At 39.7% G+C, this 25683-nt stretch overlaps 1 protein-coding gene across 1 annotated transcript; it reads left to right on the top strand.

The window, feature by feature from the left end:
* The first annotated feature begins 215 nt into the window (after nt 1-215).
* Nucleotides 216-24595, top strand: LOC125455753 (TATA box-binding protein-like 2). Its single transcript, XM_048538164.1, has 6 exons — nt 216-370; nt 11503-11590; nt 13439-13530; nt 13648-13815; nt 22524-22618; nt 24316-24595. Exons 1-6 carry the CDS (start codon nt 303-305, stop codon nt 24393-24395), a joined length of 591 nt encoding a protein of 196 aa, XP_048394121.1. The 5' UTR covers nt 216-302; the 3' UTR covers nt 24396-24595.
* Nucleotides 24596-25683: the final 1088 nt, after the last annotated feature.

Genomic DNA, 25683 nt, shown 5'->3' with positions numbered 1-25683 from the left:
ATTCTGATTTAAAAATTGATGAGCCTTGTTACCCTCAACTTTGTCAACCCAAAGAATCTACAACTGAGCTGACTTCGGCAGATCTTAGTTTCCTCAGTGATGACCAAGAAGACAATGATGAGGATGAAAATACAAGTAAGGAGCCAAGTGTGCAGCAGAGTCAAGTGCCATCAGAAATCCAGGGTACCCATGCTGCTGGTGGACTTGGACCTGAAGATAACAGCGAGGAGTCATGCCATTCAACAAACAATACAATTTCCACCCCAATCACCAATGAATCACCTTCTGTTTGTCCAATACCAATGACACCTATGACTCCTGTAACACCAATGACCCCTGTAGAAAGTTCTGGAATATGTCCCCAGTTACAGTAAGTATTTACATTCCCCGAGTATGTTTGTTTAAAGATTTTTTTTATGCCAAACATTGAATGCAATATCCAGAGTATGTATTTCCTGGGACACAATTTTTTTTTTCCTCTCTTTCTAAAACTTATGTCAGGTTGCTGCCAATATACTTTTCTGACACACAAACAAACAGAAATGTAGTGGAGAAACTCAGACAGTCTGAAATCATCTGTGGTGAGAACAACAGAGCTCATGTTTTCAAGTCCAATACGCAGCCTTTAGAATTTCGAGGGGCAGGAAGTTTTTCTTTTGGCTGTAGACAGAAGGGGAGAAGTCGAATATAATGTGAAGGTGCTTGGAGTCAAAGAGTCTTACGATCATAGAGTTTTACAGCTCAGAAACCCTTTGGTCTAACTTCTCCGTGCCAATCAGATATCTGAAGTTGATCTAGTCCCATTTGCCAGCCTTTGGCCCATATACCTCTAAACCCTCCCTAGTCATGTACCCATCCAGCTGTCTTTTAAATGTTGTAACTGTACCCACCTCCACCATTTCCTCTGTCAGCCCAATCCATACATGCATGAAAATATAGTTCCCGAAGTCCCTTTTAAATCTTTCCCCTCTCACCTGCCATCTAGTTTTGGATACCCCTACCATGGGAAAAAGTCCTTGGCTATTCGCTGTATCTATGCTCTCATGATTTTAAACTTGTATAAGGCCACCACTCAGCCTCTGACATTTCAGGGAAAATAACCCCAGCCTATTCAGCCTCTCCTGCCAGTTTAAATCGTCCCATCTTGGCAACATCCTTGCAAATATTTTTTCTGATCCCTTTCAAGTTCAACAACAACCTTCCTATGTCAGGGAGACCAGAATTGAACACAGTATCCCAAAAGTGGCCTAATGAATATCCTGTATAGCCGCAACATGACACCCCCTAACTGCTAAATTCAACGCACTGACCAATGAAGACAAACATGCCAAATGTATTCTCACCTGGTCTACCTGCGACTCCACTTGCAAGAAAATATGGATCTTCATCCCCATGTCTCTTTGTTTGTCAATACTGCCCAAGTCCCTGACATGAATTGTATAAGTCCTGCCCTGATTTGCCTTACCAAAATGCAACACCTTACATTTGTCTAAATTAAATTCCATCTGTTGCTCCTCGGCCCATTGGCCCATCTGATCAAGATCTCATTGTACTCTGAGATAATTGTCTTCACTGTCCACTAGACCACCAAATTTAGTATCATCGGCGAGTCATACCTCCTATATTCTCATCCAAATCATTTATTTACATGATGAAAAGCAGTGGACTCAGCACTGATCCTTGCAGCATGCCACTGGTCACAGTCTTAAAAGCAGCCTTCCATCACCACCGTCTATCTCCTACATTTCAAGCCAATTTCCTCCTGGATCCCATGTGACCTAACCTTGCTAACCAGTCTACCATGCAGAACCTTGTCGAAAGCAGTGCTGAAGCCCATATAGACAACGTCCTTCGTCAATCTGCCTTGTGACTTTTTCAAGAAAACTCAACTTTAGTGAGACATGATTTCTCACATACAAAGCCATATTGACTATCTCTGATCAGTCGTTGCTTTTCTAAATGCATGTAAATCTTGTCCCTCAGAATCATCATCCAACAACTTGCCCACCACTGATATTAGGCTCACCAGTCTATTGTTCCCTGCCTCTTCCTTACCACCTTTCCTAAATAATGGCACCCCATTAGCCAATGTAGTCTTCTGGCACCTCACCCATGGCTATTGATAGTATAAATATCGCTGCAAGGGACCCAGCAATCTCTTCCTTAGCTTCCCAGACAGTTCTGGGAGGTTGTTAATGGTGCTGCGGACATGATACAGATCAAGAAACGGTTCAGTGAAAGTAAGAAAAGGAGAAAATTGGTCCACTTTGCTGAGAGCAAAGTTAAGGCATAAACAAGATGTGTGTGTGTGTGTATATATGGAGTGGTCAGGAGTATGAAAGTAAAATGTAGGAGATAAATGTCATGCTCAGGAGTTGTGGAATTTAATATTGGGCCCTAAGGGCTGTCAAGTGCTGAAGTGTAAAATGAGGTATTGTTCCTGTTGCTTGAGTTGGGCTTTGCTGGAATATTGCAGCAGCCCTAGGGCGGAAGTGTTAGCATGGGAACAAAATAGATTATTGAAATGACAAGCAAGTGGAAGGTCAGGGTCATTCCTATGGACAGAGCAGAGGTGTTCTGCAAAGTGATCACCCAGTCCACATTTGGTCTTGCCTACATAATGGAGACTGCATTATGAACAGCAAATACAGTTGGCTAGATTGCAACTGCAAATAAAATCTTGTTTCTCCTACGTGGTGTGCTTGGCACCTTGGGCAGTGAGGAAGAAGGAGCTGAAAGAAGACCTAGCACTTGCCCAACAATTTTATGGGAAGGTGCCACGGGGGAGTGAGGGAGTGTTAAGAGTGATGGAGGAGTGAATCAATGTTATGAAGGACCTGGTTCCTGTGGAAGGCTGATAATGGGGACAGGAGATGTGCTTGGTGGTCGCATCCTACTGGAGATGTAAGAAGCAACAGAGGATGGTCCTTTTACTTACAGTCTGGTGGATTGGAAAGTAAGGATATGAGGATCTCTATTGATGTTCTGGAAGGGAGATGGTAAAAGTGCAGGAGATGAAACTGATATCCTTGAGCGCTCTGCCTCAATTATCTGCTGCTTTTTCATTCCCGAGCTTGAGTTACCCAGCTTTGTTTCAAAGAGAGGTGGTTCAGTGTTTGGTTATCCTAAACCACATCTTTAAACTGTGGTGAGCTGGATCCATTTTAGTATCTTGAGCCCTGTCTTGTTTTTGTTCACAGCAGTACCTAAGTGCAAGTTTCTTGGGGTAACTTGAATCATAACCCCTTTTTAAAATTTTGTTTGATTTAGGTTTCGGTTCTCAATTAAAAGTTTATGATGGTTCAACAGAAATATTATTGCCATACAGAAAATATGGCAAAAGACTGAGAGAGGTTGGTCTGAGTCTGGATCTGCATATCACATGTGTTAAAACTTCGCTCCTGTTGTGAGTGGATCAGTTTGATACTGAAGTACATGGACTGTTTTTAAAAACAAAGTGTACTACTCTCAGAAATCCCTTCTTTAGCACTACAGATCACCACATGTGAAATTGTAGGGCTTATTTCTAATAGCAGTGTTTGCTGTGTAAAGAAAACAGCATGCAGATTTTAATGTTCTGGTAACACTTCAGAAGGAGTGCCTCCGTCCCCAACTTCCTGCTTTATTCTGTACCCATAATTGCAAAAGCCTGCTGCTCCCCAGCACTGACATCATACCCCTGACCCCATCATCTTTTACTTATTAGTGCCTACCTGTCCTGCCATCTTTCATTCACTGTTGCTGATTGTTAACCCATGTCCTAATGGAGTTTTACATCCCTTTTCCAAGGTTTCAACTTGTGCTCCCATGCTCCAGAATCTCATCTCACACTGGTATCATATCTTCAGGTTGATTGCTCATCTAACCAAACCTAATTCTACAACAGGGCTCCATGTATTAATATGTGTGTTTCTGCCAGTGCAAGTGCATCACACTATGCTTTATGAACAGAAAGCACGTGTGCACACAATGTGCCATTTTCTGATTCATTTCACAAGACGATGTTTGACAAATAATTATGCTGCCTGGTTTAAAACTTGAAGCTTGACAGTAACTTTAATCATTTTTTAACAAGTGCATTTTCCATGGCAATATCTGTGCATTTGTCAAACAATCAGCACTTTTTTCTCAAAGTTTGAATGTGTTCTTTTCCCTTTCCATTGGTACCTTTTGCAAGTTGTACTGATGAGTGCAAAACAAAACACTGTGACAAAATGTCTTTTGAAGCCATAATCGTGGAATTCATGCCCAAATATGAGAAACAATATTTTTATTCCCATCATGAATAAGAAAACATCCCCAAGACTTTAATAGACCTGCCTCTGAAATAGATCTGCTTTTGTGTGATGAGGTTCCTCATGCCTTTTGCCCACCAAGTTATTGGAAGTGTGGACTGATCAGAGCATAGTGAAAACAATAGTGTATCTGGGACCTTAATGAATTATACAACAGTCTATTCCATAATGTATGAGGATATATTCAGCAATATCTTAGGCTGAACTGCTTTCACTTACATTAATCAACTTACTTCTATCTGCTGCTGCTTGGGCTACTCCTGCCAGATCTGCTGTGATGACCTGCCACGCGCATCTGCCTTTTGCTATCCTTGCACATCCACTGCACGTCTGCAACTGCTCTGTCACATCTTTCATCCAGCTACAGCTGATGAAGGGTCTAGGCCCGAAACGTCAGCTTTTGTGCTCCTGAGATGCTGCTTGGCCTGCTGTGTTCATCCAGCCTCACATTTTATTATCCTACAGCTAAGTTGACCTCTTTCTGCTGTGCTCCACTTTGCCATCCAGAAGTGATCTCTGTAGTTTTTCAGCTCTGATCGAGTGGCAAAAATAATGACATTGGTTTCTCCAGACATCCCTATTTTTGGCATTCCTTCTGGCCTTGCAATATAAAGTACTTCTCTTTACTTGTCTTACAGCTTGTTAGGAATTTTAAGAATAGATCTTGACATCCATAATTCAAACACCTCAATTTATTCAGATATTTTCGTATTGCCCTGGTTTCTGAGGCATGCAAGAAAATGAAAAAAAATTTTATCTTTTCAGTTCCTTGTAACAAGCATGAGGTTTCGTATTGACACATTTTCACACCATTATTTCTGGCTATCTCCATCCTTTTAGACAAATGTTTATTAGTTTTAAGTTTTTTTTTTGACTCCCAACACTCCTGGCCTTGAGCTGAAGCCCTGTGTGTCTGCATCAGAAGGACTGTTGGTCTGAACTCTTAATCTCTCTTTCTCTCATGTATTGCGCACTTCTTATGTCTTTACATTTCTAATTATTTTCCCTAAGAATCTCTACCTAGGTACCTCAGATGGTGCTGTAAACGTGTAAACACTGTGGTAGCACGGTGGTTCACTGATTAGCACTGCTACCTCACAGCAACAGAACCCAGGTTTAATTCCACCCTTGGGCAACTGTGCAAACTCCACACAGATACTCTCCCCATGTCTGTGTGGGTTTCTTCAAGATGCTCCAGTATCCTACACAGTCTGTTGGTTATGTGCATTGATCATGCTAAATTCCCTATAGTGTCTGAGTGGATTAGCCATGGAAAATATGGGATTACAGGGATAGAGTGGGGTTTGGGACTCCATGAGATGCTCTTCGGAAGCTCAGGTGTAGACTCAGTGGGTTGAATAGCCTGCTTCCACACTAGAGATTCTAGAATACAATGATTTTCACGATACTCGTGTGAGTACATGTGGCTATGGTTAATTCCAATTCCAATTCCAATTCCAAACTGCATTCACTCCAGTCTAGTTATTTCTGATATTCTTTCTGACTATTGTTGATTTTACTTGATCTCAGAAAATTTATAGTACCTCTTGTTCTGTCAGCATACTGCATGTTTATATTCTTCTCCCAAATTTTTAACCCTGCAAGAAAATCTAATTCGATGAATATTTTGCCTGTGTACAAACTGGATTAATTTCAATGACAGTATACAGCCATCTATGTCATAGTCCTCTCTTTGCTTGAAACACAATTGATTGTTCTCAAAAGTCGAGCCAAGAAAGGTACCATGTAGGCTCTGGATATGCCATTTTTACTGTCAGTCATGTTTCATCTGTTAAGTTTTGAGAAACACGAGTGAATGCTTTTTCGAATATGCTGTGAAGCATATGCAAATGTTGTTTCTCTAGGCTTTTATTTATATTCACTTGTGGGCTCTGAGCATCGCTAGCTGAGCCAACATTTATTGTCTGTCCCTATTTGACATTGAGAAGTCAGTGATTAGCTACTCTGTCAGTAGACGTTAAATACAGTTAGGGAGGGAATTCTGGTAGTTTGACCCAGCAACACTGAAGGAACGCCAATACCCTGAGTCAGGATGATGAGAAATTTTCAGGTGGTGCTGCTGCTGCTGCCTGTGTCCTTTAGATTGAGGTGGTTCTGTATTTCAAAGATGTTGTCTAAAGATTTTTGCTGAATTTTTGTGGAGAATCTTGCAGATACCACAAACTGCTGCTACTGAGCTTCAGTGGTGGGGGGAATTGAAGGTTTATGGAAATGATTAAGCAGGCTGTTTTGTCCTTGAAGCTGCCAAACTTTTTGAGTCTTATTGGAAATGTATGAATCCAGACAAATGGGGAGTATTCCATCATACTCCTTACTAAGGCCTTTGTAGGTTGTGGAAGGCTTTGGAGATTCAGGAGTTGGATAACTCAGTGCAATGGTAATCCCCAGAATATTGATAATGGAGGATTCAGTGTTACTAAAGACGTCAGTGTACGGTGGTTAGATTGTCTCTGTCTCTTATTGGTGGTTGTAATTGCCTGGCATTTGTGTGGTGTGCATGTTATTTGCCACATTTTGGGTCAAGCCTGGGTTCTGTCCAGGTCTTGCTAGATTGGAACAGGGACTGCTTCAGTATCTGAGGAGTCACACAAGGTACTGAACAGTGCACAATCATTAGCAAACATCCCCACATGTGATCATGTGATGGAGAGAACGTTCTTAATGAAGCAACTAAAGGAAGTTGGGCTGAAGACATACCCTGAGAAGTTCTTGTGGCAATGCTGAGCTGGCTGACTTCTAACAACTACGACCACCTATGTGTCAGGTATGACTCCAACCAATGGAGATTCATACACTCTGATTTCCACTTGACTTCAATTTTGCTAGGCTTCCTTTGATACCAACGCTCTCAAATATGGCCTTGATATGAAGGTCTGTCGTTCTCCCTTCACCTCTGGAATTCGTCTTTTTGTTTTTGGTCAGTGTTTGAACCAAGGCAGTAATTAGGTCAGGAGCTGAGTGACCCTGGTGGAAGGGTCACTCAGAAGGTTATTGTTGAGGAGGTGCTGTTTGATAGAACTGTTGATGACCTCTTCCATTGGTTTACTGAGTGATGTATTGAAAATGTATTCTTGGGTTTAATATGTACTCACTTGTCTAAATCCAAATTTCTCCTCTTCAATTTCTCCAAGTATGTTCTATTTCTCTCATGATTTTTCAAGGTAACTTTAACATAATGATTGCACTCCATTCCTTTGGATTTTCAAGGAATGAAAATGAATAGTTAATATCTCAGGTCAATGGAATGTAACTTTTGATTAGATATTTGATTAATTTTTTATTGTCAGGTCTAATTCTGTTGCTCCAAAGGCTTCTAAATATTCTATTGTTACTTCATGCTCAAAGCTATACCTGTACCTATCAAAAACACAATCATTCTTTATCATAATGTTTGGTACCCCATTTATCTCTGTCTTGGGGATTCCATTAATTGCTGACAAAACTTGTCTGGGTGCACATGCCATTTGCTCTTGACATGGCAGACTATGAAACTTTGGTGCCCTGATTTTCAGGTAGAAACTTAGAGGCCCTGGTGAACAGAATGGTGCAGAGGCAACACTTCTTAGCCTAGGACCAACAATGGACACCATGACACCAGATCCTGCTAGCCTGGTCCAAGATTGTCAACCACGTCTAAACTATTTGGAGGAACACACAGCAAGCACTGCATTCTGCGAGGGTAAATGCTGTCATCTTCTCTCTGATTATTCATGCTTCTATTGTTAGGATCAGACAAAACCCTCAAACTATATCAAGGAGATAGATGAGACCTTAACTTTTTTATTTTAAAGGCCATTGTAAGGCACCACCTTCCAGATGTGATTCAATTAGTCATACTACTAGGCTTTAAGCAAAACGTGTTTTATTCTTCCATCACGGGTTAAACAAAAAAGAAGAATTGGCACAACAATAACTCTATCAAAATAATTAAATTAATACATATTTTAGGTATCACTGAACAATCATTTCAATGTAGCATCCCAAAAACACACACTTTGCAAAGGCAAATACAGAAAAACAGATTTCCCTCACTTGTATCAGAGATAATGGGAACTGCAGATGCTGGAGAATCCAAGATAATAAAGTGTGAAGCTGGATGAACACAGCAGGCCAAGCAGCATCTCAGGAGCACAAAAGCTGACGTTTCAGGCCTAGACCCTTCGTCAGAGAGGGGGATGGAGGAACCCTCACCCCATCCCCCTCTCTGACGAAGGGTCTAGGCCTGAAACGTCAGCTTTTGTGCTCCTGAGATGCTGCTTGGCCTGCTGTGTTCATCCAGCTTCACACTTTATTATCTTTCCCTCACTTGTTATCTCTTTCAGTCCAGAAGATAACCAAAAGAATGAATCTCTCAACAGAGAGAACACTCGCTTTGGCAGCAGCAACAACAACAGAGAGAGAGATGTCGCTTCAACTCCAAAATCGCAACTCCTGCAACTGAAAGCAAAAATAATTAATGAAGTTAGATTACATGGGATTTGGGGTGAACTTGCCAATTGGATACATAATTGGCTTAATGGCAGGAGACTGAGTCATAGTGGTGGGTTGCTTTTCAGCCTGGAGGCTTGTAACCAGTGATATTCCACTGTGATTAGTCCTGGGTCCTCTTTTCTTTTGTCATTTTTACACATGATTTGGATGAAATTTTAGAAGGCATCATTAGTAATGTTGCAGATGACACCAAAATTGGTGACATAGTAGACAGTGAAGAAGGTTTTCTAAGATTGCGAAGGGATCTTGATCAGATGGGTCAATGGGCTGAAGAATGGCAGATGGAGTTCAATCTGAATAAATGCAAGGTATTGAACTTTGGTACAACAAACCAAGGTAGGGCTAATACAATTAATGATAGAGTGTAGGGTAGTCTTGTAAAGCAGTGGGATCTGGGGTGCAGCTACATAATGCTTTGAAATTTGTGTCACATATAGACAGGGTGGTTAAAAAGGTGTTTGCCCCCCACCTTCATTGCTCAGTCCTCTGAGTATAGGAGTTGGGACGTCAGTGTTTGGGTTGTACAGGACATTGAGGCCTCTTCTGGAGAACTGTCTCCAGTCTGGTTGCCCAAGTTACGAGAAAAATAATGTTAATCTAGAGGGAGTTCAGAAGAGATTTACCAAGATGTTGCCAAATATGGAAGGTTTGAATTATAAAGAAAGGATGGGTAGGTGAGGACTTATTTCACTGGAATGTGGGACATTGAGAGGTGACCTTTGTTGAAGTTTATAAGAATGAGGGCTATAGATAGAGTTAACGGTAGTTATCTTTTCTAAGGATGGGGAGTTTCAAGACTAGGGCATATTCTTAAGGTGAGAGATTGGGGGGGAAAAAGACAAAGGGCAATTCCTTTTACACAGATGGTGCTTTCCATGTGGAATGAACTTCCTGAAGAAGTGGTGGGTGTGGGCACAGTAACAACAATTAAGACTTTTGAATAAATCCCTGGTTAGGAAAGGTTTGGAGGGATGTGGGCCAGGAGCAGTCAGGTTTAGTTTAGCACAATTGTCAACATGGACTGGTTTGACTGAAGGTTCTGTTTCCATGTTGTATGACTGACTCGATGGAACCCTGGGTCTTTGTGAGCCTGATTCCAGCCACTCATGCTGCTTCTGTTTATCTTTTGAGGGAAAAAAACCCAAAGATATTTATTCGGCTTTGCATAGAGCAGACATCTTGGTACAAGGTTTAAAGCACCTGTCTTCAAGAGAAGCAGGACAGAAATCCTTAAAGGCACATATCCTCAAACTACTACATATCTAGCTCCCACCAAGGCTTATATCTAAGAGTCCACACGATTGCCTGCAACATCTTTGCTTACTTGTTGTAACCCACCACTGACTCTGCATATCCTCTGCTGCCTCATCAGTAACACAGGATATCACCTACCTGTACCAAAGAAAGAGCTGTACCATGTTTTCATCTATTGTCATAGCTTCTTTCTATTTTCCTATTGGAATGAGAGGAAATAGTCAAGTCAAGTGGTGTGCTGTCTGATATCGGCTTCTCATCCTTTTACATGGACAAGATTATGACTCTGACCATCCTGGGCAGTTTAGCTTGGCCAAGCCCTTGGACTGGTGTCAGAGGATTGAATTAAGAGAATGTGCATATTGATTTTATTGTCATGTGTTCCAAAGTACAGTGAAAAACTTTACGAACAATACAGGCAGATCATAGTAAACTAAGATGTACTTAAAGGCACACAGGTTATATTGCACAGGGCATGCACTGGGCAAGTTCAACGTTAGCAAGATCAGTGTTAATTGAGGTTAGAGGGCCCATTCATTTGTCTGATAATGGCCAGGAAGAAGCTGTTCCTGAACCCGCTTGTGCATGTGTTCAGGCTTCTGTATCCTCTGCCTGATGGAAGAGGTTGTAGGCGATCATTATCAGTGTGCAATGGGTCTTTCATGATGTTGGCTGCCTTTCCCTGGTGGCGAGTCGTGGAAATGGAGTGTATGGATGGAAGGATGCCTTCTATGATGGTCTGGGCTGGGCACATCACCAACCTAGGTTGACAAGAACAAAAGAACCAGGAGCAGGAGTGGGTGATTCAGCCTCTCATGTCCGCTTTGCCATTCAATGCAATCATGGCTGATCTCAGTGCAATCTCAGCTCTACTTACCTGCCCATTCCCCATAACCCCTTAGCCTATTACTAATTAAAAATCTATCTTCCCAAATGTATTCAATGTCCCAGTGTCCCTGCTCTCTGGGATAGCAAATTCTACAGATTTATAACTCTTCAAGAGAAGTAATTCCTCCTTATCTCTGTTTAAATCTGGCACCCCTTATCCTAAAATTGACTTCTCATTCTAGACTTCCTCACGTGAGGAAATTCTTTCTACACCTATTTTGTCAATCCATTTTACTATCTTCTACCTCAATTCGATTCTTAATTCTGGTGAGTATCGGCTGAAACTGCTCAATCTGTCCTCCTAAGAGAAGCCTTTTTCTCGGGAATAATCTAGCGAACCTTCTCTAAACTGCCTCCAATTGTCAAGTGGCTAAAAGCATTCTGCTCCTCCTGCATTTGCAGATGCATCTTGCAGGCAGGAGTGGGAGAGATTGAAGTACATTACAACCAATGAGGTTAGAAATCCGTGTTCTTGACTTTTGGATACATCAGATCAAAATGTTTGTGCGGATTTACTTAGTACATAACCTTGGCTTTCATTCTTTTTCCACAGAAATATTGTTTCCACTGTTAATTTGGCCTGCAAATTGGACCTGAAGAGAATAGCCTTGTGTGCAAGAAATGCTGAATATAATCCAAAGGTAATTCTTCAAACAGGATATGAATGTTTCATGTGTTAATTGATTTTTCTTCATCACTAGAGTTTGACTTGCATCCAGTAGAATCTGATTAAAAATGTAAAATGTAAAAACATTTTTTCTGATCCAGTGCATTGTTGACAAGTTAGATGATTGGTATCTGGAATCAATGGTAACATTTATCAATGTTAGCACCATATGCAAATAAGTTGTATTGTAGATTAAATGACTTCAGAACCTTTTTGCAATGGAAAGGATTACATTAAAAGTTCAAGGTGTGGAATTGAGAATGTTAGTTTAATTTTGCAAATTTTTAGTCTTAGCTAGGTCATTGGAGATGGTGAAAATTGAACTCTGCTACAAAACGTCCTCCCTTTTGTATGGCCATCTTAGATGCCATTGACAGGAATTTAGGACCAGGCTTGTATTCGTTCCTTGGTAAAAGCCGGGCTTTGTACAAGGAACATTGTGAGAAGAATGATCTTGTATCTTCAATCTGCACTTCAACAATCTATTTCAAGTTAGTATAATCACCAGAAATACCCCACCACCAGAATCTAGCATAGAAAAATGACTGGAAGAGATTCTATGCCAAACATCATAAATTACCTTCGTTGTAAATGAGAAAATATAAACCTTTTGAAGTGATATTTAAACTGTTGTCCTCCACACTTTTGTGTCACTTGATTGGGCTTGCAGTCAAGACTACCTCATGAATAATGGTGACTTGAATGAGCTTTGAAATGCTATGTACTGCCCTTTTGCTCGACTGAGGGAGCTTGAGAGTAGATGGGCAATAAATGCTGGCCTCACTTTGACCCCCACATCCAGGGAGTTTAAACAAAATAAATTTGGTATCCATAGAGAAGTATGAGTTGTGTGGTATACCATATAATGTTGAGTCAGAATGGTTGTTTCAGCAGATTTAGGAATAAATAAAAGAAGTACCTCTAATATGCACGTGTTAACTTGTGCATTCACATTACATTATGTTCCTCTCCCATAATGTGGGGACTTGATGGCCTAGTGATGTTCTCGCTGGGCTGTTAATCCAGAGACCCAGATAACGTTCTGAGGAACTGGATTCAAATCCTGCCATGGCAGACGGTGGAATTTGAGTTCAATAAAATATCTGGAATTAAGAATCTAATGATGACCTGAATCCATCGTCGATTGTCGGAAAAACCCATTTGGTTCTCTAATGTCCTTTTAGGGAAGGAAACAGCTATCCTTACCTGGTCTGGCCTACATGTGACTCCAGCACCACAGGAATGTGGTTGAATTTTTTAACTGGTCTCTGGGCAATCAGGGGTGGGCAATAAATGCTGTCTTACTAGCGACGCCCCTTATCCTGTGAATAAATAAAGGAAAACACCACAATGCAAAAATTAGGAGCAGAAGTTGGTCGTTCAACCTTTTGGAGTCTGTTTTGCCATTTGGTGCAATCGTGGCTGATCTGATTTGTAGCCTCAACCTCACTTTTCTGTGTGTCCCTGTGACTCAACAATCAGAAGTCTCCTAACTCTGCCTCGAATATATTTGATGACCTGGCCTCCATTGGTCTCTGGAGAAGGGTGTTCCATAAACTGACAATGTTCTCAGAAGATATAAAAGTGGCTCCTTATCGAACCTTAGGAGACCCCTCATCTTTAAACTATGTACCCAAAATATAGTTAGTTCTTACCTGCAGCTTTGAGTTTATTTTTTTCCAGATGAACAACATTTTAAGTTTTCATGAGTTTGGGTCAGAGTACTTTTTTTTGGCAGAATTTAGAAATATTTATAATATCAGTATTAAAGTAGTAGCTGTTTATAATTAGACCTAAGTTTGTTCTGACTTGTGTTTAATAGCGGTTCGCTGCAGTGATAATGCGAATAAGAGAGCCCAGAACTACAGCATTAATCTTCAGTTCAGGCAAGATGGTTTGCACTGGAGCCAAAAGGTATAATATCCTGTTTAAGTTTTAAAATATTAACGTTTGATGCAATTTACGGAACGTTACTCATGATGCATGTCCATGATTTTAATTAACGGGAATCTCTTTTCTTCAACTTAACAGTGAAGAACAGTCCCGATTAGCAGCTAGGAAATATGCACGTGTTGTTCAAAAACTTGGATTTCCAGCAAAGTTTCTTGATTTTAAAGTCCAGAACATGGTTGGAAGTTGTGATGTGAAATTTCCTATCAGATTAGAGGGGTTGGTTCTCACCCACCAACAGTTCAGCAGGTACAGCATACTCCAGGACTGACTTTCTTGTAAATCCATTTCAGGCTTAAATGTAGTTTCATATTGTTTTAAAATTTTGATTTTATTTTGTTTTGAGGGATGGTGTTATGATAATTACTATGACATTCACATATCAAAATGGCCAACGATTGTATCAGTTTGCAACAGTGGATTTTGGGTTTTGAAATTTTAAAAAACTTGCATTTTTATTGCTCATTTTCTACAGTAAAATGCCTTAAAACACTTTCTGGGGTGTTGGAATAGGGGCAAGAACTAGACATGTGGAAGATCAAATTTTGGGAGATTGGTAACTGTTGAACATTGATAACAAGGCAAAAAGAATTTGGAGATAACATTTGAGTTGTAATTGAAGTTGAGTTGGAGGATGCAAAGTAGCCAGAATGAAGTGCGCAGGGGTTGAGAAACATGATTTCTATAAATGAGAGAGTAATCATTAATTTATAAAAAGGATTTTGATGTCTTGGGGAAATGGGAGCAATGAAGGCTGCAAGGCTACTGCATAGCAGAGTAGGGTTTAATCAGAATTTGGATCTTGTCTCAGTATAACTAAATTTCACAAAGGTTACCTACATGATTTTTGAAATAAATTTTGCATGACTGTCTCAAACAAGCTGCATTGATCCAAACCCTGTTCATTAAATTATTCCCATTAGTGAGATAGTTGCTACTGAAAGTAATCCTATGAATTAAAAACCCACATGAATAACTTGGCACTTTTTTTTTGGCTCCTCGCCTCCTTGGATGCATAGTTATAAATGTAGTTGTGCAATGTTTGCTGCTTTTGGAATGCAGAGATGGCATATTCTATCAAGGCCTCCTTGTTATTCTGAGTGACTGTCCTCTATTGGAGAGGAGAAATAAAATTAGTTGAGATTTTAACAAGTATTTTTGAGTTCTGTCCATGCCAAATTATTTCTTTCTTCTGCTCAAAAAATAAATTAATACAGGTGACTTTGTTAATCTGCATAAAATTTTAACTTTAGATTGGCATTCAGTTTGCGATCGTATTAAAGTTTCCAAGCAGTAAGCTTACCACCTGGATTATTGAGAGACATCTAAGATTACTTTCTGCAACACCGTATCACAGGTATGCTTTTGAGCATATCAATTTTATGACCTAGCCTATGCACATATAACTAAGAAGTAAACAGTTTGTTGCCTTTTCAGCTTTTTTGGGGGAGCAAAAATATCTGGAGTGACTGGTTACTCAAGTCCTTCAGATTTGTTTCTATGATTTAATAGACTTGTCATTATTCCCACACTGTAAAGCAGAGTTGTACAATTAAAGGCCATTTTCTCTGGATCATTCAGGGTCTTTCTATAATTAGAATATATTTTTTAAATTAAAGCCTTTCCAGCTTTTGAGTTAATATAGGAGTATCTTCATACAGCATATTCTGTAAACCAATTGATGGTAATCTTGGACAAATTAAATTGCAGAGTTGAGTATGGTTTGATTGACCATAGTTTTATTTTTTCTTTGTTTACTGTGCTGATTAGTCACTGACCATATTCTCAAGAGATCGCCAATGTACTTTTAACAAAAGGACACCATAGTTCATTACACATAAAAGGAAAAGACACAAACTCTTGTACAATATGTTAGAGAATTTGAAATGGTCTTACAACAAATATCAGAAATGAAGATACAACCCTTTTACCCTCAACGGCAACTTGACAGGATGCTCAAACCTTTGTGAAAAGCTCTATTTTAAAGTTCTTTGTTCAATTGGCATGGTTGTAATTGGTTTCTGGAGCTTTTTCCTTACTGAACCTTTCTGATCAAGTATTTGGGTATTCCAAATTTTCAGTTTCCAACAGCATTTAGCCCCTGGAACTTCTCCTAAGCCATTTTAGGACTTTATCTTATCTGTGTGTTTTTCAAAACGACTTAATTACAAACACCTTGTTCTGCCTGACTTTCTGGATGATTCTGTCTCTGTCATAAAACACCGTTATTACGAGGCAACAGCAGTTTGCAGCAGAAACAAGAGCCAAAAAGAGAAAGCAATGAAAGTTTGACAACAATTGTATTGCAAGGGTGTACCAACAAACTTCAGAAATCCCTGCAATACCCACAGAGTAAATCGGAAAAAGTGAAAGTTCATGCACTCCCAGAAGATTACAGGCTGCATCATCAATCAAGACAGACGATTGGTGTGTTTAATTTTATACTTGATGTTTATTCTGCCATGTTTGTGTCTATTCTTTCAATCTGTCAACATCCCTTTGAAGCTCCTTTGCATCCTCTTGACAGCTTATTCTCTACCGATCTTTGTCTTATTGACCAACCCCCACACTATCCCTTATTCAAGTCATTGATAGGTTCCTATAGTGAAAGTAGCTGAGGCCCAAGCATTGGATCTTGCAGCAATTTGCCATTCTACAAATAACTGGCTATTCGTACTTGGTCAATTCTGTCTGTAACCAAACCTCAATCCATGCTATATAATGACTTCAATCCCATGAAGCCCCATTCATCTATGATTAACCTCTTTTGTGTAACCTTATTAAATGAATTCTGAAATTGCAAGTATACGTCTGTGGGTTCCCCTTATCGATCATGCCACTTACAAATTCTAACAGCTTTTTCAAGCCTAATTTCCATTCCATAGACCCATGCCAACTTGATTTAATGACACTTTTTAAAGTATTCTGCTGTTCTGTTCCACATAACAGATCCTAGCACTTCTACTACTGATCTCAGACTATGTGGCCTGTAATCATGTTTCTGTCAGCTCATCTTTAAGTAGCAGGATTACAATTTTAACACATCCAAACAAGAAGCATTCTAAAATCTAGCGAATTCTGAATAACCAAATTAACTGTTTACTGGCATAATGGCCTTCAATCTACTGAACTATGGATTTGAAAGGCAATAGTTCTACTTCTTCACCGTGTGATACAAGTTTCTCTCTCTGCTCTCGTTCCACTACCAGCAGTCGTCGATTAATAGTAGTGGTGTTAGCCATTTGAAATTCGATGTTTACTGATGTTGAACCGGCAACACACCAAGATTAAAATTAGATGCTAAGTGTTGAATCTGAAATCATGCTGGAAGTATTGACATCACGTAAGATTAAAATGTAAGGTGATGCACCGTTCTTAATACACAAATGGGGTGGCACAGTGGCTCAGTGGGCAGCACATGTGCCTCACGGTGCCAGGGACCTGGGTTCAAATTTACACATTCTCCCCATTTCCTCTGGGTGTCCCCGTTTCCTCCCACAGTTCAAAGATATGTAGGCTAGGTGGATTAGCTATGCTAAATTTTCCATAGAGTGGAGGGATGTGCAGATTGCAGGGAAAGGGTCTGGGTGGGATGCTCTGAGGGTAAATACAGACCCAGTTCCACTCAAGGGAGTCTATGAACATAAGAGGTACATTTAGTAAGTCTGGAGATGACACCAAAGTTGATGGTGTCGTGGGCCTTGATCAGATAGGCCATTAGGCTGACGAGTATCAAATGGAGTTTAATCTTGATTGTGAGATGCTACATTCTGTTAGCACAAGATTGATATGCAATGTGCTGCCAAACAAAAAGTCCTTGAGGTGCAGGTTCATATTCCTTAAAGTGGAGTTGCAGGTAGACAGGGTAGTGAAGAAAGCCTTTGGGCTCGATTGTCAGTCAGTGTGTTGAGTATAGGAGTTGGGAAGTCCTGTTGCGGCTGTAGAGAACACCAATTAGACCTGTTTTGGAATACTGAGTTCAATTCTGGTCTCCCTGCTCGAGGGAAAAACATGGAATAGACTGAGGCTATTTTCTCTGGAACATTCGAGGCTGATAGAAGTTTATAAAATCATAAGGGACATGGATAGAGTAAATAGTCAAGGTCTTTTCACAAGGGTAGGGGAGTCCAAAACTGGTGAGCCTAGGTACAAGGTGAAGGGGAAGATGTTAACAAAAAGGACTGTAAGGGGTACCATGCATATGGTATGTATGGAATGAATTGCCAGAGGAAGCAGGTACAATACAACAATTAAAAGGCACCTGGATGGGTTTCTGAAGAGGAAGGATTTAGAGGAATATAGGGTGAATGCAACTACTTTTACTGAGGATATTGGTTGGCATGGATGAGTTGGGCAAAAGGGTTTGTTTCTGTGCTATACATCTTTCATGGCTGTAAGCGAAGACTGGATTCACCAACTCAAAGTCCAGAAGGCAAGTCACCTTACCAAGGAATAAGTAATCTATGAACAATCATTCCTTGGATATTGGATACAGATAAACATTTGCCCTCATGGGGTTCCCAATTTCCACATATAAACATAAACCATCCCCAACACTGATCAATTGTTCACAACAACGTATTTGATTATTTCCGTATCAGATTGTCATGATTTCAATTTTAAACCCATTGTGAACTCAAGTGTTAACTGTCTCCATAGAAGATGCTTGTCCTGCTGAGTTTTTCCAGCACTTATTTCATTGTTAATTGTCTCCTGTTGACATTCAAAAGTTTTGCAGCTGGTTGTCCCTTGTTAAAGTGGTAATTTTTCTTCAAGTACATATTGCCAGTTCATAGAGGCCTAGACAACTTTATTGCGAAACCCGTTGATGCTTACTTTGTGAATCAGCATGCGATAGCCTTTTTCCTCGGATGGTAATGGCTAGCACGAGGGGACATAGGTTTACGTTGAAGGGCGATAGATGTAGGACAGATGTCAGAGGTAGATACTTTACTCAGAGTAGTAAGGGTGTGGAATACCCTGCCTGCAACAGTAGTAGACATGACAACTTTAAGGGCATTTTAAATGGTCGTTGGATAAACACATGGATGATAATGGAATAGCGTAGGTTAGATGGGCTTCAGAGTGGTTTCACAGGTCGGCACAGCATCAAGGGCTGAAGGGCCTGTACTGCAGTGTAATGTTGTATGTTCTATCTCTCTGGTCATTTTTTAAGACTTAAAGATATAAGCCATTAGTAGTCTTACAGCTTTTAGGCCTCTGAATTTTTCTTCCATTTAACATTATTCATAGTGATGTCAAATTTCTCATTATCACTGACCGCGATTCCGCTCTCTTTCCAAAAAGGCAAATGTATTTCTAGCATAAAGTCAGATACAAAGTATTTGTTTCATTTCTCTGCCGTTTCCTTATTCTACATTGTTATAATTTCTCCTGTTTCTGCCTGTTAAGTGAACCACACTTGTATTAACCTATATTGCATTCCTGTTAAAGCTTTTAATCTATTTGTGTCACGGAAACATAGAAAATCGGTGCAGGAATAGGCCATTTGGCCCTTCAAGCCTGCACCACGATTTGATATGATTGTGCAAGTTCAGTATTCCATTCTCACTTTCTCACCATACTACTTGATCCCTTTCGCCACAAGGGGGCCACATCCAGATTCCTCTCCAATATATCTAACCAACTGGCCCCAACAGCTTTCTATGGTAGAAAATTCTACGGTTCACAACAGTGAAGAAATTCTTCCTCATGTCAGTACTGATTCACTTACCCCTTATTCTTAGGCTGTGATCCCTAGTTCCGGACTCCCCAACGTCAGGAGCGTTGCTCCTGCGTCTAGCTCGTCCAGTCGCACTGGGATTTTGTTTCCATGAGATTTTCCCCCCACCCTCATTCTTCAAAATTCCAGTGAATACAAGGCCAGTCGATCTATTCTTTCTTCATGTCAGTCCTGGTATCCTGGGAATCAGTCTGGTGAACCTTCACTGGACTCCCTCAGATTAGGAGACCAAAACTGCGCACACTACTCAAGGTGTGGCCTCACCAAGGCCCTGTACAACTGCAGCTAGACTCCTATATTCAAATCCTCTTGCTATGAAGGTGTTACAGACCATACCAGGCTCCCTCAAAATACTTTAAGAAAGTGGCCTTTCTAATTTTAAAGGTAAGTGCGAAGTGCCATTTGCTGGATGCAATGCGGCTAGTCAAACTACTTGATGTTAAGCAAAACACAATTTACTTAAACGCTATTGTCAAAAACAAACAAAAGACAGAGGAATTTTGAATAACCTAATTTTGAATAACTGAATAATAGATACACTAACTGTTCCTAATTAACTGCTGCACTATAGTATCATCCCACAAATACAACCCTTGGCCCAGAGGTGAATTCGGAGACCATACAGGAGGGAAAAAACGTTGAGAAAATTCAGAGATAGTAACAGCTACGAGAAATTGACTGAAGCTGCCAACTCTTTTGAAACCCCAAAAATGCTTCTGCTTAAAATGAAACCTAAAATCTAGAAAGCCTGGTCTATGGCAGCTGGCCACACCCAGACTGCTTCCATGGTTCCAACTTGGAGGGGGATAAAACCCCAAGGCTTCACAAATTGCTTACTTTATTAGAGACCACTTGGTACCTGTGCCTAACAATCCCTTTTTTAGGAAGGGGACAAAATAACCTCTTAAAGTGACAGCATTGTTACAAAGGCCAGCATGCCATTAGCTTTCCTCACTGCTTGCTGTACCTGCATGCCAACCTTTAGCGACTGTTCCACCATGACACCCAGGTCTCGTACCTCTTTTCCTAAACTGCCACCATCTATGTTCCTGACCAAGCTGCTATACCACCTTTTTTACCCACCCTATTTACACTAAAAATCTTATAACCCCAGATGTTACATATCCAGTCCTGTTTTGGTTTGAGCCACATTTCTGTCAATATTCCTACGTCATTTACGCCTGCAGCAAATTCTTCTTGTTCCACAGTTTTATTCACTGTCCTCTGTATTTACATACACGCAATTTAACCCTACGCTTATCTCTTTCTTGCCCATTCGGAGGCAACCATTTCTTTGTTCACTGTCAACACTTGACTCTTCCCTCACTTCCTTTTTTCTGTTTTGCACCTTCTCTCTTTTTGCTGTCTCTAGTACCTCCATAACTATGCCCATTAGTCAACTCACCCTCCTGCCTTACAAATTTAAATACATCCCCACTACTCTATTTACTTTTTCACCCAGGGATTAGTTCCATTTTGACTCTGGTGAAGCCCACCTTTTCTGAATACCTTGTTTAATTTTTTTGAAAAAAAAAATTTTACTGTAAATGAAAATAATTTTCAACCCGTGAGGCTGGATTTATCAAATACTGCGTTAACCTCAATTCTAAAGTAATACATTATTTTTGAGGTAGACAATGTGGATTTAATTTCTATGCCAGACGTTTAAATGCATAACCTAATGTGGTGAAACTTCTGTTCATCATGGATGTGTCACAGCCAGGTAAATTTTTGAAATATTCCACGGCATCAATTGAGGATCAGACAGATTCTCCCTATCTCACATGAACATTGTCCTATAACCAGCACGACCGAAATAAAATCACACCTAATTTCCCATGAAGAGTGAAGGAATAAATGCTTCTGCAATTAAAATCAATTATTGGCTCTGAAACAATGTGGAGCATTCCAAAGATGTTTATGGCACTATATAAATGCAAGCTTGTTTCTTGTCAACGTTTAATGTCCATGTCAAATGTGAAGAATTGATTTTTTGAACCAAATACTAGAGAATAGGAAGTACCAGTGTAACAGTAAAAAGTCATGTTTTGACGTTCCCAAGTGAGATGAGGCATGGAAGTCTGTCATTTTGCGAAATATTTTAAGTCTCAATGTAGTAGTTTGTAATTTTTATTCGGCTAAATAATTGTTTTTTTTCTTATAAGCACATGTTATTATACATAGTATTTAATCCAAGTTGGACTCTTGCATACTTGTAATTCTCGAAATGGCCTGGTCTAATTTCTCGATGCTTAATGCTGCTGAGGTTAGTCAGAGAGTCAACTGACAGCATAGGGGCTGTGCAGCAACATAATTCTGTTGCCATTCATGCTGGCCAAGATACACACTATTGCATGTATAAATATGCATGTAGGTCAGACATGTGTTCCTACAGATGACTTTGGATTACAGTGCTGCGATTGAGTATGTGATTTTGTATTTTTTTTTAACAAAGGTGATGACAGCATTCGTATGCAGTGTGTTCCGGTCAGTTAAGACAGTCACTTGATTCAATCCGTTTATGCTGCTGAATCAGAGGTTCTGCCCCTTGTTTTTATTTTGCCACGTACTGGCTATCTTTTGTACATTGCACTAACTATTAAGACATGAATTGCATGTGACTGTTGAAGTGACATTTTCAGATTGAATGCTAAATTTGTCTATGTATCTGTATACACGTGTGTATGTTTATTGAATTGCCTCAGTCCAATTTTAAGTCAGTTTTCTCTCATTGCTTCTGAACCAATGAATTATTCATCGTTTGTCAACTGACGGTGATGATCTCAAGGCCTCTTCCAGTAATGATTGCTAAGCAAGGCACAAAAGTGACAGAGACTTATCCTTCTGTTTGATGTTTAAAAGTCAGTGCTTTGGAGTGTTCTTCAGATCAGCATTTTGCTTCAGAAAAATCAATGGGCATGAGCATCACCTTGAAGGCAAGGTGAAATAAAGCATGTGTTTTAGCATGGCAAATTTGAAAATACTGTCAAGTGGTTTCTGCCTGCTACTGTGAAGTGACTTTAGAAAAACATCTTGTCTTCATTGATGATTTGAGAATGATGTCATTGATATTTGCTAATTGAATTATTGTACGATGTAAGAATTTGCCTAACTGTTATAGATTTGCTACTGAATAGGTTTCAGTTTAGACCAAAGATCAGTGTTTAACTTTCTTGGTATCTACACTTTTAATGCAACAATCTTTAATTTCCAGCTATGAACCAGAATTGTTCCCAGGTCTTATTTATAGAATGGTCAAGCCAAGAATTGTTCTGCTAATATTTGTCTCTGGCAAGGTTGTTTTGACAGGTAAAAACAAATTTTGTTAATATCTATTTTCTTATTGATCTAGTGCATTTTTGTGACAGCCATTGATCAATGTGCTATTTGAATTGTTCAAACTATATCGTTTCTTCAAAAATGTTTCTATTCAAACGCATTATGCAGTTGGGCAGCCAGTAGCCACAATTAAGTGATAATGGGAACTGCAGATGCTGGAGAATCCAAGATAACAAAGTGTGGAGCTAGATGAACACAGCAGGCCAAGCAGCATCACAGGAGCACAAAAGCTGACGTTTCGGGTCTAGACCCTTCATCAAAGAGGGGGATGGGGAGAGGGAACTGGAATAAATAGGGAGAGAGGGGGAGGTGGACCAAAGATGGAGAGAAAAGAAGATAGGTAGAGAGGAGAGTATAGGTGAGGAGGTAGGGAGGGTACAGGTCAGTCCAGGGAAGATGGACAGGTCAAGGAGGCGGGATGAGGTGGTAGGTTAGGAAATGGAGGTGCAGATTCTTCCCCTCCCCCCACTGCATCCCAAAACCAGGCCAGCCTGTCTCCACTTCCCTAACCTGTTCTTCCCCTCACCCATCCCTTCCTCCCACTTCAAGTCGCACCTCCATTTCCTACCTACAACCTCATCCCGCCTCCTTGACCTGTCTGTCTTCCCTGGACTGGCCTATCCCCTCCCTACCTCCTCACCTATACTCTCCTCTCTACCTAAGATAACAAAGTGTGGAGCTGGATGAACACAGCAGGCCAAGCAGCATCTCGGGAGCACAAAAGCTGACGTTTTTGAGGCTCTGATGAAGGGTCTAGGCCCAAAACATCAGCTTTTGTGCTCCTGAGATGCTGCTTGGCCTGCTGTGTTCATCCAGCTCCACACTTGTTATCTAGCCACAATTAAGTACCTGTTCTTAGTGTCTTGTACTTATTAACAATAATCAGTAAAACTTTTTACTTAAAAATCCAGATAATTGTGAAGATTAACCAACTTAATTTGAGTTCTGTATTCCGATTACTCATTGTTCCTTTCTTTAAGCCAAGTGCACAGTTATCAGTATTTATATAAGTACCTCTGCAAGTAAGATGCATTGGCCTTATTTTTCATTTTTTAAATTTTATATGATGGAAAAGAAAATGCAAGATTATTACAGATTGTAGGAAATTGTTCACTTCACATAATTATTCAGGCAATTTCTGCAATGATTAATTGACTGTATAATTCAAGTAGCAGAAATAACTTCTGTAATTGAAGCAAGCATGCTCTCTCCATTTTTCACCTAACTGGACAAAATAGTTTCATCGTATCTAAGCTATAAGTTATCTATGACCATTTATTTCATTGTCAGCAAAACTTCTTCAATAATTTTTTTGCAAGTATTATTGATAGAACAAAATCATGCTTCCAATGGACGTTAGCTGATTTTTATGAATACAGCTTAGTTTGAACAAATGTACCTTCATATTCCCTTGTTATTTATAAATTTCTACATTTTATAGCTTCAATAAAATGATTCTTGTTGTTAATAGCACTATCACTGCAGCGCTGCACAAGAAATGTGCATTCTGTAGGCTGAATTTTTGTACATCAGCACAGAAATTGCTAAAAACTTGACATTTTTATGTCATAGATTTGGTGTGAGATGCCTTTTAATATTTGGCACCCCATTAGAAATACTAACGTGTTCTTCAGAGAAGAGAGTTGAAAATGTTTGTTTATCGGCAGGTGCCAAAGTACGTTCAGAGATCTATGAAGCCTTTGAAAACATCTATCCCATTTTGAAGGGCTTTAAGAAAGCATCATGACATCCATATAACTTTTACACAGAAACTGATATCAATGTGGATGACGATGTATTAAGTAAAATCTCTTCCTTGGGACCACATCTAATATCACAATTCACAAAATCATGGAGATATCAACAAGGGTAGGTCTTCTGGACTATTTTAATTCATCCAACCGAAAGTGCCTGATGTTTGTTTGCTTCATCGTATCTGAGACATTTATCATGCTCCATAATTCCATTTCATGTGTTAATAATTTTGTTGGAAGAACTTTTTGGTGTTGATCATACTCTTTACTAATTTGAATCTGTCCCCTACTGTACTCTGCTGGTCTAATTTTAACTTTATTTGGCAGCAAATTGATACCTTCTGTAACAGTGCTCAGTTGCTGCTCCTTTTAAGTATTTTTGGTTGTGTTTTTTCCTCACCATCTTTCATTACTTTTACCCTTTTTTTTATATTTTTGTCCTAGTTAATTTTTAACCTAAGCTGCCTCTCCTCTAAGTACCTTATGCAAATATAATCAAACTGAAGTAAATTGGAAATAGTGGTGAACCCGAAGTCATTCTCTGAAGCAATACGGGTGGACAAGTTATGTTTAAGCTATCTCAATGCTCTTTGTAAATGAGAAGATCCAATTATGAAACTTTAGAAATATTTACCCTTATTTTGGTATTTGATTGGGAAAGGTTTATTGGTTGAAATGTGTTATTTTTCATAAAATTGAGTTATAACATTGAAAGGAATCTGTCACTAAAGAAATTGATAAGCATTCTAAAAATTGTGTTGTTTCAAATTATTCTTGTACTTACCATGAAATAAAGAACTTTGTGCTATTTCTTCACTTTTAGTCCAATATATTGCCATTTCACCTATTTATTCAGTTGAAGATCTCCCATTATGTATTTCCTTGCCGGCTCTTCCCCGCCCCTTAACCCAGGTTTTATGAACTGTCCGGACAAATCCCAGGTGCTCAAGCAATTTAGATATTACAACCTCAGAATTAATCCATCACTTTGGATATGCTTCTGCAAGTTACCAGCCTTCAGAAGTAACCAATTGAAACATGCAAAATAGAAAGGCTTTGAATTCAAACTGCACTCCGTTGTATTAGAATGGCCACAATGGTTCTGTATAACTTGCAGTTCAATGTGTGAGAACGTTGGGTCGTGACAGAAAAACCGAAGATCTGCAGATGCTGTTAAATCAGGAACAAAAACCAAGTTGCTGGAAAAGCTCAGCAGGTCTGGCAGCATCTGTGGAGGGAAAAAAAAACAGAGGACCCTTCTGAGTTCGGGTCACCAGACCT

This window comes from Stegostoma tigrinum, chromosome 10, assembly GCF_030684315.1.
Source record: "Stegostoma tigrinum isolate sSteTig4 chromosome 10, sSteTig4.hap1, whole genome shotgun sequence".
Lineage (NCBI taxonomy): Eukaryota > Metazoa > Chordata > Chondrichthyes > Orectolobiformes > Stegostomatidae > Stegostoma > Stegostoma tigrinum.
The sequence above is the reverse complement of the archived record's forward strand: the minus strand, read 5'-3'. Positions and strand labels throughout refer to the sequence as shown.

Excerpts from the sequence above, each read along its gene's own strand:
- LOC125455753 (XM_048538164.1), top strand. The coding sequence starts at position 303 with ATGACACCTATGACTCCTGTAACACCAATGACCCCTGTAGAAAGTTCT. Across the intron at positions 13,531-13,647 it reads GTTTGCACTGGAGCCAAAAG|TGAAGAACAGTCCCGATTAG; the intron begins GTATAATATCCT and ends TCAACTTAACAG. Across the intron at positions 22,619-24,315 it reads TGGCAAGGTTGTTTTGACAG|GTGCCAAAGTACGTTCAGAG; the intron begins GTAAAAACAAAT and ends GTTTATCGGCAG.